The sequence below is a fragment of the Mustela nigripes genome, chromosome 16 (genome assembly GCF_022355385.1).
Source record: "Mustela nigripes isolate SB6536 chromosome 16, MUSNIG.SB6536, whole genome shotgun sequence".
Lineage (NCBI taxonomy): Eukaryota > Metazoa > Chordata > Mammalia > Carnivora > Mustelidae > Mustela > Mustela nigripes.
Window position 1 is genome coordinate 26,266,387 of NC_081572.1, and position 12,842 is coordinate 26,279,228.

Sequence of the window (12,842 nt, forward strand, 5' to 3'; positions counted from 1 at the left end):
CCTGCCCTGGTCGGCGGTTTGGCCCGAAGAGGAACATACGGGAGGAGAGACGGAAGCATTTGGCTCATTGTTACGAAAGGTCAATGTGATTTGTTTAACCAAGCTTGCACGCAGAGCATATTAGGTACTCTGGCGTGTGGCGATTACTGTATTTTATTTTATTTGGGGCGGTGGGGAGGAGGGAAGGAAGGAGGCGGTGGAGCGCGGGGCATTCCAGGCATGGCTGGGATAAAGGAAAAGAACATTGATGTTTCTCTGGAACCAGAGGCAGCCTCTGCACTGCATCCATGCTAGAGGCAAGTGTTGGGGTGTGTGTGTGTGTGTGTTGGGGGACAGGCGAGGAGCAAGACATTATGTTCCAAGATGTAACCCACACAGCAGGATGACAGTGTGCTTCCAAAACACTGTTGCGCCCATGTCCCCGACTCCATCCGCTGGCGTCCTGCCAGGAGGTTCCTCTTCGCCCATGTCCCCCGAGAGATGCAACACTCCGACGGAGAACTCGGGCAGCTTGAGGGCCGTCTCGGCCTCCCACAATCCTTATTTGCCACTCGGTTCTTTCCATGAATCTTTCAGATTTCCACTTCACCTTTTGCCCTTCTTCTTCTTCTTTTTTTAAAAGATTTTATTTTTAAGTCATCTCTACGCCCAACACGGGGCTCAAACTCACAACCCCAAGATCAAGAGTTACGTGCTCCATGGACTGAGCCCGCCAAGTGCCCCACCTTTCTGCCCTTTTTATTTCTTCACATTCCAGAACTTGGAAAGACCCAGTGTGAAAAGTGTGAGCACTGGACTCAGACCTGAGTTTGAATGCTGACGGGGCTGCTCCCCTTCCGTGTGACCTTGGATGTGCAGGTAACCGTGTGAGCCTCGGTTTCCACATCTGTAGTATGCAGGTGGTTGGGTAGCCATAGAACTGAATGTATGTGTCCCCCTAAAATTCATATTTTGAAGTCTTAACCTCTGATGTGATAGTATTAGGAGGAAGGGCTCTGGGGAGATCATTAGATTGAGAGGACGAAGCCCTCTCGGATGGGATTAGCGCCCTTATAAAAGGGACCACAGAGAGCACTCTCACCCCTTCGTCCTTGCGAAGAGGCAACAAGATTTCCGCGACCCAGCAGAGGGCCCTCGCCAGACCCCAGCCACGCTGGCACCCTGACTTCAGAATTTCAGCCTCCAGAACTTTGTGTAGCTTGTACGCCACCCATCAGCGGTAGTTTAGGAATGCAGCCTAAAGGAACTGAGACAGAGTCCTTGCCTCTGAGCTGTTTGAAGAACAAATAAGACCACACTTTCCAGTGCAGATGGTCCCCACCTTTGGATGGTTCAATTTACGATTTTTCAACTTTATATTGGTCTGAAAGCCATCCTCCTTCAGTAGAAATCATACTCCAAATTGTGAATTTGGATCTATTCCAAAGGGATAGAGGCTCCCTGTCAGCCCCCGGAGCGTGAGGGGTCCATGGCTGGGAACCTCCCGCCGTTCTGTACCATACACAACCATCTACATTCACTTTCCCACTTTCAGTGCAGTATTCAATAAATTGCACGAGATAACCAATGCTTCATTATAAAATGGGCTGCGTGTTAGCCCCACTGCAGGCGAACATAAGGGTTCCGCGAACATGCGTGAGGTCAGCCAGGCTGGGCTGTGATGTTTGCCACTAGGATGTTTTCAACTTACAATGGGTTTATCGAATGGAACCCTAAGGTAAGCCAAGGAAGATCCGCACCTGGCACAGGATCTGGCCTACGGCACTGGGCAGCACTGATGTCACCACCCCTCTTCCTTTCCCAGGATGACCTCTTCTCTGGGATAAACACTGCTTGAGCTCCCTGAGGTCTCCTGGTGCTCCCCAGCTGGGTTAGGGCCTTCCTTTGTCCCTGTATTTATTGAGTCACTGCCAATAATTACTCTATTTAAATGTCCCCGCCACCCTGTAAGCCTTTGGGAGAACAGCTTCTGTCTTTGACCTCGGAATCCCCAGGCATTGGCATGGGGCCCACCACATAGTGGGGTGCTCAAGGAACACTGGAGGAATTGGTAAAACAGTTTCTGCCCCACATCTCCACCTGCTGATGGTGCTGGGCAGAGGCTCAAGGAGGAAGAGGCAGCATCATTCGTCAGATGATGGAGAAAGATTTCTGAGGCTCCAGTCCATACCCCTAGCTTAAGTACATGCTGCCCACTCCTTCCCCCCAAATAGGGCACCCCACCCAAGATATCAGGGCAGGAGTGAGACTACTGCCTGTCTCCGCCTGGCATCACCATGTTCCCACACCAAACACATCTGTTTACACTACTGTATTTACATTCCTGACATCAGCATGCATTTAACATGTCATGTTTATCCCCACGACTCCCCCCACTCTGCCTCGGGCTGCCATTAATTCAGTGTTCCAGCTTCTAAGGATTGGAAATTGAGAACCACAGGCTACCTGTTTACATCCTCTGTTCTCCCCACGGAGACTTGCTTGGTGCATTTGGTGGGATAAAGGCCATGGAAGCTGAGAAAAGAATATGGACAAACCCTGCAGTGTCCAGCCCTGGGGTCAAGGAATGTTGTGGTGCATTCTAGAGCTGATCAGCTCAGGAACAAACGATCGCCCACTCCCTCTGTCTACGCAGCAGCTGGCAGAAAACCGTCAGTGTGTGCTTTTCACCATTACCCTCCAGGCCCTGAGACAAAAAGGAACCTAAGAATGAATGCACTTGGTGGTGGATTCTGCTCACTGAACCTTCATGGGTCCGTGTATTCATCACTAAGGACAGCAAAGATCTAGGGGTCAGAGTTATTTGTGGATGGAGAGATACAGAGTTGAGGGGAAGCTCAGAGACCAGTGGGGTGGTCTGTTTGGGTTAAGGATATTTACTGAAAGGAAGCGATGGAAGAAGTTCAAATAAATTTTCATGTTTAAAGAGAGGTTTTCTGGAACGTCTGCCTTTGGCCTGGATCATGATCCCAGGGTCCTGGGATCGAGCCCAGCATCGGGCTCCCTGCTCAGCGGGAAACCTGCTTCTCCCTCTCCCGCTCCACCTGCTTGTGTCCCTTTCTCACTGTGTTTCTCTCTGTCAAATAAATAAAAAAATCTTTATTAAAAAATAAAGATCTTTCTTTCTATCCCCCCCATTTTTCTGCCTTGTCTTTTCTTACCATCTTTCCATCCACCTAACTTCTGTCGATCCAAGCATCATATGAGAATGTAGCTTAGAGGGGGCAAAGCCCTGGACTTCAAACACAAATCCTAATTTGAGTTTCAGTACCACTTGTGGCTTTGCCAGGAACTTCTTCCTTGGTGGAGAAGTCCCATGACCTCTTACTGTAGGCACTAGACTACTACGCTGGAAAAGGCTCCAGTCATCTTCAGGCGAGAACAGTCTCTGGACCCCCAAACATCCTTCAACATAAGCTTCTGTAGATGCATCTATCCTTGGTCGGTCCAACTTCTGTGATTCTTTATGCATCGGCTACATCTCTATAGTACAGGAAGGCCCCTGGGAGAATCACTAGGAAGAGATCAGTTACCTGCAGTTAGTAGCCCGATTTTGTTCTTTGAAATGAGTGGAGAAGTTGACAGATGTGCTCTTAATTTTATGACATGCTTTTACCAAATCTGTGATTTATCTCATGCTGAGTTCTCAGGGATGGATACAACTCTCATGCTGAGATTTTTCCTTCTTTTTTTTTTTCTAAAGATTTTATATATTTATTTGACAAAGAGAGGGAGAAAGGGAGAGAGAGAGAGAGAGAATAAGCAGGGGGAGCGGCAGGGGGAGAAGCAGACTCCCACCGAGCAAGGAGCCGGAAATGTGGGACTCGATCCCAGGACCTTGGGATCATGACTTGAGCCAAGGGCAGATGCTTAACCCACTGAGCCACCCAAGTGCCCCATTTCTTCCTTTCATTTTTTAATAAGAAAAATGTACTGGGGCACCTGTATGGCTCAGTGGGTTAAAGCCTCTGCCTTCAGCTCAGGTCATGATCCTAGAGTCCTGGGATCGAGCCTTGCATTGGGCTCTCTGCTCTACAGGGAGTCTGCTTCCTCCTCCTCTCTCTCTCTGCCTGCCTCTCTGCCTACTTGTGATCTCTGTCTGTCAAATAAATAAATAAAAATCTTTAAAAAAAGAAAAAAAATGTACTACGATGACATGCCTAGAACTGAATAGTGGGAGAATCCTTCCCTCTGTCTGAGCTTCAATGACAGACTCTGTTAAGTGTGTCATGTTTGCTTATGTGGATTTAACATCACCTGGCGCCCTGCTTATGAAGTTCCCATTTGGAGAGAGCGGTACCAACAAGCAAAGGACACGGTGTTTCCGGAGATCGATACCGGGCTGGCTTCTGATCAATAAGGAACTATTTGGCAATTTTCTCATATAGAATGACATTTCCTCTTGGAATCTGAGGCAAATCCGAGTGAGCTGAAGAAAGGCAATTACCAAAGAATAAAGTAATATGATTTTTTGTTGTTGTATACCAATCGCCGGTGAAAAACAGGACCCCCCTGAGAATTGGAGTCGTGGAGGGAAGCCCCCCCACCTTTCCTGTCCCTCATTTCCCAGAGTTTCTTCTTAGATTGCAACATGGCAAATGGTTGCTGCATTTCTCGTTCCCTGAAAAACATTTCCAAAGCCATTCTTTTGAAATGAAAGTACAAGTTCAATTAAGCACAGAGAAAGGCACCAGCCAGAAGCAATGTGCTTAAACTCCTGGGTATACTTGGTCACACCCAATACCACGGCCGTCTGAGGAGCAGGAGCCCAGAAGGCTTCCCAAGGACCTGAGAGGTACAAGTCGCTCTCTTCTTGCTTTTAGCTGGGGTCAGGGCAGGGGACCAAACCAAAATCATAAAGAAGCAAGACAGAAAAAAAAAAATGCTTTAAGGAGCTCATACTGTGTGTAAAAAAACACGTTTAAAATCTCTCCTCCAAGTGCCTTTGGTTGTGTATCTTTTTTATTTCCTTGGAGGGAATAATTTAAGACAATAGCAGGATCTTTTAAAATTTGGACTCTGGGATCTTTTGGATTCCTTCTGGGCTGAAGTTCACCACTGTATTTACAATCAGTGAAATAAACAGAGTATACGAAATTGAAAGGGAATGAAGCCCCCGAAATGATACACAGTGCTAGGATATCAGAAGAAAGTCTTCATTTGTGGGTAATGTTTTATTAACTACTCCCTGTTCCACATTTAAGAAGGCTCTTTGCACTCCATTAGTTATTGGTTTCACCCTTGAAAATGTCATAAAATCTCTCCTAAAAAGAAATAACGTCAGCTTGGTGAAATCAGGTGGATAGTAACATGATAAGAATGTTACCCTTTATGCAATTGGAGCTCTGCAGGTGCTAATTAAATAACACAAGGAAAATGGAGTGATATTGCAATATACCACATTAAAAAATTAAAATACTTCGAGTAAATTACTGATATCTCCTCCAGAAAATCCGTTCAGAGAATCCATTTTTCAATGTCATGATTTCAGTCTTGACCCCCAGTCTATTGAAGGGGAATTTAACTTTAATAAAATGGATTTTCTTTAGAAGACTTTCTAAATTCAGTCTGAAATTAATTCTGGCTGGTCTTTTCCATTGTCGGTCCTGGTTTGTGAGAGTGTTTTATAAGGTTTGCTCAGACATATAAAAGCTAAGCTTCCAAGGAAAGTAGAACCTCTCTAGGCCATTACTAGCTGCTGCATGGCTTCATAGACAGGAACTGGGCATCATGCAAATAAGTCATATTGTGTGCCCAGGATTGCATTCGCCGAGAACATAGTTTTTTATTTGGAATTTTGGTGACCTATATCCCACCCTTCAGGAAGCTGGATTTGACCACCATGTGCCTTTGGACAATTTAGAAACACCCAAAGTAATGTACTTCGTTTATACCAGTCATTGTCTAGGCCATGGACTGATTGCCTTGCTTAATCCTGACCCCAACCTTCTCAACATCAGAGTAATTATCTTCATTTTACTGATGAGGAAATCATGACTTCAGAGTCAGTAAGAAACTTGCCTGAAGTCACACAACCAAGGAAGTAGTAGAGCCAGGAGCCCGGGTCTGCTACATTCCATCTCTCCTCGCTAGAACACACTGCTTTCTGTAAGTACGATGGTTTCACCACTGTGGTATTTGGCTTCCAAAATTTCCAGTCCTTTTGGCAAGATTCTCCTTGTTTGCTTTTACGGATTCCTGGCATTGATTTTCTTAACTGGCTCAATAGAATGATTTTGCACAATTCCTTTTTCTCCTAGTCCTCTAGTCTGTGACCAACTCAAGCAATGGACTGTGTACCTACTAGTTGCTGTTTTGTGGTCATTCTGCCTCACCCTTCCATACTTGTTCCCACTCAACCGGAACCTTTCCAGCTAGCTGATGAGACAGACATGCAAGAGCCTCTTCCAGGATGGGACTTAAAAGATATCTTTAGCAATGATTTGCAATCCTAAGTCATGAGGCCATGTCCCATCTCTCTCCTCTATTTATTCTCACTCATTTCACCCAAGTTTAAATGCCATCTGGATCCCAGTGACTTCTACATTTATATCTGCCATTCTCTCTCCTGAAATCCAGACTCGTGTATCGAACTACCCACTCCTCACCTCTTCTTGGATGCCCAATAGACATCCTAAGCTTACCACGTTTGAAACTTCTGAATCCCTTCCCTACCCACTAATAGGCTTCATCGCAGCCTTCCCCAGCTCCACTGATGGGAATGTCTTCCCTCCAGGTGCTTAGGCTAAAGGCTGTACAGTTATCCTTGACTCCTCTCTTTTTCTCACAATGTAAATCCAACCTATCAAGAAATCTCATGGCTCTCCTTCAAAATATACCTAATCATTCCTCACCATCCCTTTCACATTGGCCTGGGATCATGACTGACATTGTTGAATCATTTGGATGGTTGCAATTATCTCCCAGCATTGACTCTTGTCCCTCTACAGCCTCTTTCCAAATATGTAACCAGAGTGATCCTTGTCAGCAGATCATGTCACTCTCTGCTCAAAGTCTTAGACTGATTTCTCGTTACAATGGCCTCCAAGAGAAAGACTGATGGGGAGGACTGACCCATCTGGAACAAAAGCCTATGTCTTCTCAGGTAACTGTGTGCTAACGAAGGTAGTGCTACAGTGTCCTTCTGCATGATGCTGATTTCCACCAGTGTTCCCATTCCATGGCACAGGCAGGAGTTGCAAAAAGCTTGGGATGGGATGAACCAGAACTTTCAATGTGTCCACACCAAGTGGAAACAAATGCAAAAAGCAAGGAGATGGCTCTTGAAACTGAATCAAAGATAGAATTAAGGAAAAAACCATGCTGCCCAGTTTCATGCAATGCAAAAGTACCATCATTACAACAAGGTTTAAGACCTCAGAGCTAAGGTTTTCTCCATCCCTAGAGAGGAAGTATGATGGGGAAGATGATGGCATAGAAAAGTTCCCAGGAGGACCTGTGTTTGAATCCTTGCTCTCTCACTATGAAAGGCTAGATTATTGTTTAGGAAGTGTTTACTTCCTTCCCATCCTGACCTCCACGGGTGGATTTTGATGTTTTGGCCATGTCTCTTGTTTTGTCCAGTTGAAAATGGATAGAAGTGATGGTTTGTGAGTTTCAAGTCTAAGCCTTAAGGAACATCACATATTTCTGACCTCCACCATGAGAAGTACTTGCCAAGGGTATCTATCCTGATCCCATAAAAGAAGGGCCATGTGGAGCCAAGCTGCCCTTGCTGACCTGCAGGCCTGCAGTTGCGATGGGAGAAATCAGTGCTTCTTGTCAAATGCTTGTTCGTTGTGCAGAAGCTGCTGACTTATACAGCTACTTACTAAATGGGCGTCCCTGCCACATGGCTTCACTTCTTTGGTTTCCTCAGATGTAAACTGGGATGGCCATCAGACCCACTTTGAAGGTGGGTACTTTCACCAGCTGGGTGCCCAGTGACGGTGAACACCAGGGGTGCTGCCCGAAAAGCTAGCAGCCCAGAGCCTGAGATGGGGAAAGTGTTCAGTTGTGTCCTTACTCGTGACGCTCAGCACGCGGCAAAGTGGATGGTGCCACGTCCGAGTGAGAGGGACAAGTTGAAGCTGTGCTGGGGTGTGGTTCTGGGGAGCAGCAGAGTGGCTGGGGGTTGAGTTCAGGTGTCCTTGTATAATGTGGTTGGGTGCACGTGGGGCCAGGGGTCAATTTCCTTCCATCTCACTCAGAAGTATGGAAGCAGGAGACTGATGGATGTCCCTGAGCAGGTCGCGTTGTCTCCCCCGGCACTCCGGGGCTAACGCCATCATGTCACCAGAGCCCCTGCGGAGGCTTCTGGGCTTGTGTTTCCCAACCACAGGCTGCTTCCTAGTGAATGATTCCTGTTTCAGAACATCCTTCCACTTGCCACCAGGCCAATCTTCCGCAGGCTGGCTGCCTCAGGGACTTGAGCAGATGGAAGAGTGCTGGTGCTCTCCTGCTGAGCAAATCAGTCCCTTTCAGCCACAGTGTCCTGGGCGTAGTGGTGTCGAGGCCATTCCCACTGGTAGGGCCATCATTATCCCTGCGGCTGTGATAAAGCTGCTGCCGGGAACACCTCCATGATTGCCCAGAGTTTAAGAGCACAAATGCCTGTCATTAGGAGGCCTCAAGCAGTTATCGCTCCCCACGTGGGGTCTCTTTATCTTGCTTTCATTCCTTTTCTTTTTCCTTGGCCATGACAGATAGATTATGAGGGACTGAAGGAGAATGGCTGCTCCCACTCCCTTCCATTTGCATTTCTAGGGCATTTCTTCAAATAGGTCTTCTGCCTAGGCTCCTCGGAAGGCATCAAGACCCCTCAAGACCCAAACCACATTTCCTGTCACTCCCTCTGTCCCTGTCACTGCTATGGCAGGGGCCACACATGCCTCCATTAATTCTCTTTAATGCTCTTTGCAGTCCTTGTATGCTCTCCTCGCTTTGGCTGGCACTCTTTGTGCTTGGAATATCCTCCTTCCCTCCTTTTTTTCCCTCCTTCCGGCCTGCCTGCCTCCTTCCTCCCCTCCCCCCACTCCTCCTCTGCTCACGTCTCTCTTTCCCCAGCAAATAGTCATTCATCTATTCAGTCCTTATCGACATGGCGCCTGCTTTGTGCAACCTTGCCATGTATTCTAAGCAGATTTTCTGCGATCCCAAAGATTTCTCTTTAGATTTTTCACACTGTGCTTGTTACAAAAATGTCTACAGTGCCCTACAATCTGTCTCTCCGCCTAGCGAGTGAGGACCTGGTGGACAGAAAAAGTGTTCCATTGATCTATCTCATGGCACCTAGGAGCCTCTCAGTAAGGATTTGTGGCGTGAGTGAGCGAACAGCTGAAGGATAGTCTTGGGTTTTCACACTGCTAACCCACTGCAGCTATGGCCGAAGTGTGTCCTTCTCGGTTCCCAGGGAGCTGATGGGGCAGCAGTCAGTGGGGATGCTTCATTCCAAAGAGGTGAAGCTGAAATTTCCCTCAGCTGCGAAGTGGCCATCTGCCATTGGTCCCAGCGAGACCTGTCCCACTGGCTCTCCAGCCCCTTGTTTGCCCCAGAACTGGTACCTGTTCCTGAGGAAGGCCACCCTTCCATAGCATGGACCCCATGGATGCTTTCACTTTCGGCAGCAGCCATGTCACTTAATAGGCATCAGACCTGTGTTGGGGGTGGGGTGGGGAGGAAAGTCCCCCTAATGATGGACTCTGCAGCTGGCAATCGGTTAGAGTGGGTGTTGGGGCTTAATGTGCAATTTCATGGTTTTTCATGGTCTCTACACTGCAAATTTGAGATGATTGAAAAACATTTTATTTAATTTTCATGCTTTTTTAATCAAAAAAGTTAAAAGACTAATAATATTTTATGGGCAGTTAAAAATATGCTATTTGCACAGGAGACAGAAATGCCTTCCCCAGAGGAGCAACCTGAGTGGGCACCCAGAGAGGACTCCACGAGGGCTCTGCTGAGGAAGGGTGGGATGGTCTTGGAGACAAATCATTCTTTCAGGTGATGTCCATCTACGTGCCCTGGGATTCTCCAAGTTCATTCACCACCCTACACTCCATCCTTTTCATATGGAAGTGACTCGGGAGTGAGCACCTTGTGGGGAGGGCTGGGGTCAGGCCATCTTTACCTTTGGGGAGCCTCGCCTGGTGTCTGTCAGGGGCAGAGGTGCAGAAAATGTTTTCTGAACGAATAAATGAAGGAATGTTTTCCATACTCCCCCTCTGGCAGTCCAAGGGGAGACCTGAAAGCATTCACTCTGTCTTTTCCCCATCGCCATTGGAAGCAGAAGCAGCAGGCACAGCTGAGCTCCTCGCTTGGCGGAAGGGGACTCTGAGGGCATGTGGGTCTAAGAATGTTGGCATGCCACTTTTTACTTCAGTGAAGTCATTATTTACTTATTGCTTAATTCAAAAATCCCAGACCCAGAAGGACCCGAGAAACTGGGAGTTCAATTTCTTCACTTTACAGATGAAGAAACAGAGTTAACATGGAAGAGGCTCCTTGTTGGGACTTGAATCCCACTTACCTGCTCCCTCCGAATTAGTTTAAAAAAAATACTTTTTTTTTTTTCCCCTGTAAAACTTTTTTTCATCTCTTGTCGTGAGCTGTAACTCTTCCCAAATTCTGGGATTGCTTTGGGAGAAGTAGCCCCTTTTCCTTCTACCCCCTGCAACTTTGCACAGTTCTCGTTTTTCTGCTTAAGGATTCTGGGGATAAAACACTCTGGAAACCCAAAGAAATGGACAAAGTCCTCTAGAGAAGTAGAGCACATACAGCAATGCAGAAAGATGCCCCAGTCTGAAAAGGGACCCAGGGACACAGAGAAGGAGATTTGGTCCAGCTCTGGAAATGTTGAGGTTAAAGCCAAACTACCTGGTGAATGCTTTTTCAATCATATAATTGGCAAAGTCCCAAATGTGGCCAGCTGATATGGCGGAGTCTGTCAGCTAGTAGAGTCCCCCAGCTCATTACCAATCCATGGGCTAACGATGACCATCATCATAATAATCATTATCGCCTTAGACAGGCGTGGATGACAAAGGCACCCCGGGGACGTCCTTTTGAAATGAGCTGCTTCTTAGCCAACCCTGACTCTCCAGAGTGACTTTCTAGAGAATTAGAGGATCATGAAGCTGGAAAAGGCCCTCTGAGATCATCAGTTCTGGCTTTCTGCCTCCAGACAGGACTAACCTTTATAGAAGAGTTGCTGTATAGGAAATCGAACCAAACTTACTTTTATATGTTATTCTTGTGATAGTATCTCTGTTGAGCATTCGATTAAGAAATGGGTTTGATGAATCAGAAACCTAGGAGAGAAAAGAAAATATTAACGACTGGGCCGTGCTATCCTGGAATACACATGCCTCTGTACATTCACTTATTCATTCGTATTCACTGAGTGCCTACCCTGTGCCAAAGAGCATAGTGGCTGGAAATTTAGACAGTCAAGGCACACACTCTGCTCTCAAGAAATCCTAGTCTAGAGAAAGAAGACAGGTGAGTAAATGAATGGTTGTAATGAACTATGAAGATTGCTATGATAGAGTTGCAGGCATGATGATATTAAGGGAAGACCATCCACCTGGGGAGTCTGGGGAGCGGAGTGAGCTGGTTCTTGAGGGATGGGTGGAAGCTATAAGGTGCTTTGCTAGTAGAGTATGTAAAGGAAAAAGGGTAAGGAAACAATTGCATACAGAGGATCTGTGCATATGGACACAAGAGTGAGAGCTAGGTATGCTCAGGCAAGTACTTCTATGTAGCTGTTGCTGAGGGTACAGGGGAAGGATGGAGGGTAATGCAAGAGAGGTTTTGAATGCCATGGGGGGATATTTAAGCTCCATTCTGTAGGGATGAGAAAACATCAACAAGTTTTAAGTAGAGGGTGGGGAGTGACATTTTAGGAAGGGGCCAGTTACTCTAAGAAGACAGTGAGAGAGTACCCAGAATAGAAGCATCAGGGGATGAAAAAAACCTCTAAGACATAACATAGACCCTTATATCACTGCTTATTATTACATGACTCAAATGTATCATAAGCCATGCCATTCTGTCATCCAATCATCCATCCATCCATCCATCAATCCATGTGCCCATACATCCAATAAATATGTACCAAATGCTTAGTATGGGCCAAACTAGATGACCAGGGATCAGTTCCCATTTTGGACTCAGGCCCCAGGTCTCCAAATTCCTTCTTTGGGAGAACAAGGCAAAGTTCAAGGCGCTCAAGCCAGAGGACCACCATTTAGAGACTGTGATGTGCCCCCACTTAACTCTGTACCCTGTTTCTAAAAAACCTCCCTTCTCCTCAGTCTTTTCCAAGGTGCAAGGGTTCGTCTCAGTCGGTTCTCTCCTACCTCTCTCAGCCCTGCTCTGTAATTTATGCCTCAGCTGCTAATCAGATGCTGTGACACATCAGTATTTTAAATCTGATTTATTCTGAGGGTTGGAAAAATTGCAGCAGATGATGATTATTATTAGATAAGCAACAGGTAATTTTTAGTTTGGAGAAAGCTCAGTCTGTTTATTTTCCCTCCATCTGTCTCTCCTTTCCCACACAGTTTCCTGGATGTGCTGTGGTGAGACACACTCTGGGGGGCAGTGGGGGAGATCTGTGAGTGACAATGCTCAGTGGAGTTTGTTAGAGCCCCCCCCCCCCAAATGGAGAAAAGTCCCAAGGCAAACACTGCTGCTCCCAGAAGTTTTCAGGGTCAAATTTAGCTTCCCCTTTGGCCTCCTCTTTGGCCATTTGAAACATAGCTTGATGCTGCCTGTTTGTGCTAATTCACATGAGAGGGGAGACAAAAATACACTGTCATGGTCAGTAAGGAATGTGCCAT

The 12,842-nt window shown here is 46.6% G+C and overlaps 1 protein-coding gene across 1 annotated transcript in view; it reads right to left on the reverse strand.

Moving 5' to 3' along the window:
- CA10 (carbonic anhydrase 10) overlaps window positions 1-12,842 on the reverse strand; it is a 503,136-nt gene that overhangs the window by 8,965 nt on the left and 481,329 nt on the right. Inside the window, exon 6 of the mRNA XM_059379334.1 lies at window positions 11,237-11,309. Within this exon, the coding sequence (XP_059235317.1) occupies window positions 11,237-11,309 (73 nt within the window). The remainder of the gene's footprint in view (window positions 1-11,236; window positions 11,310-12,842) is intronic.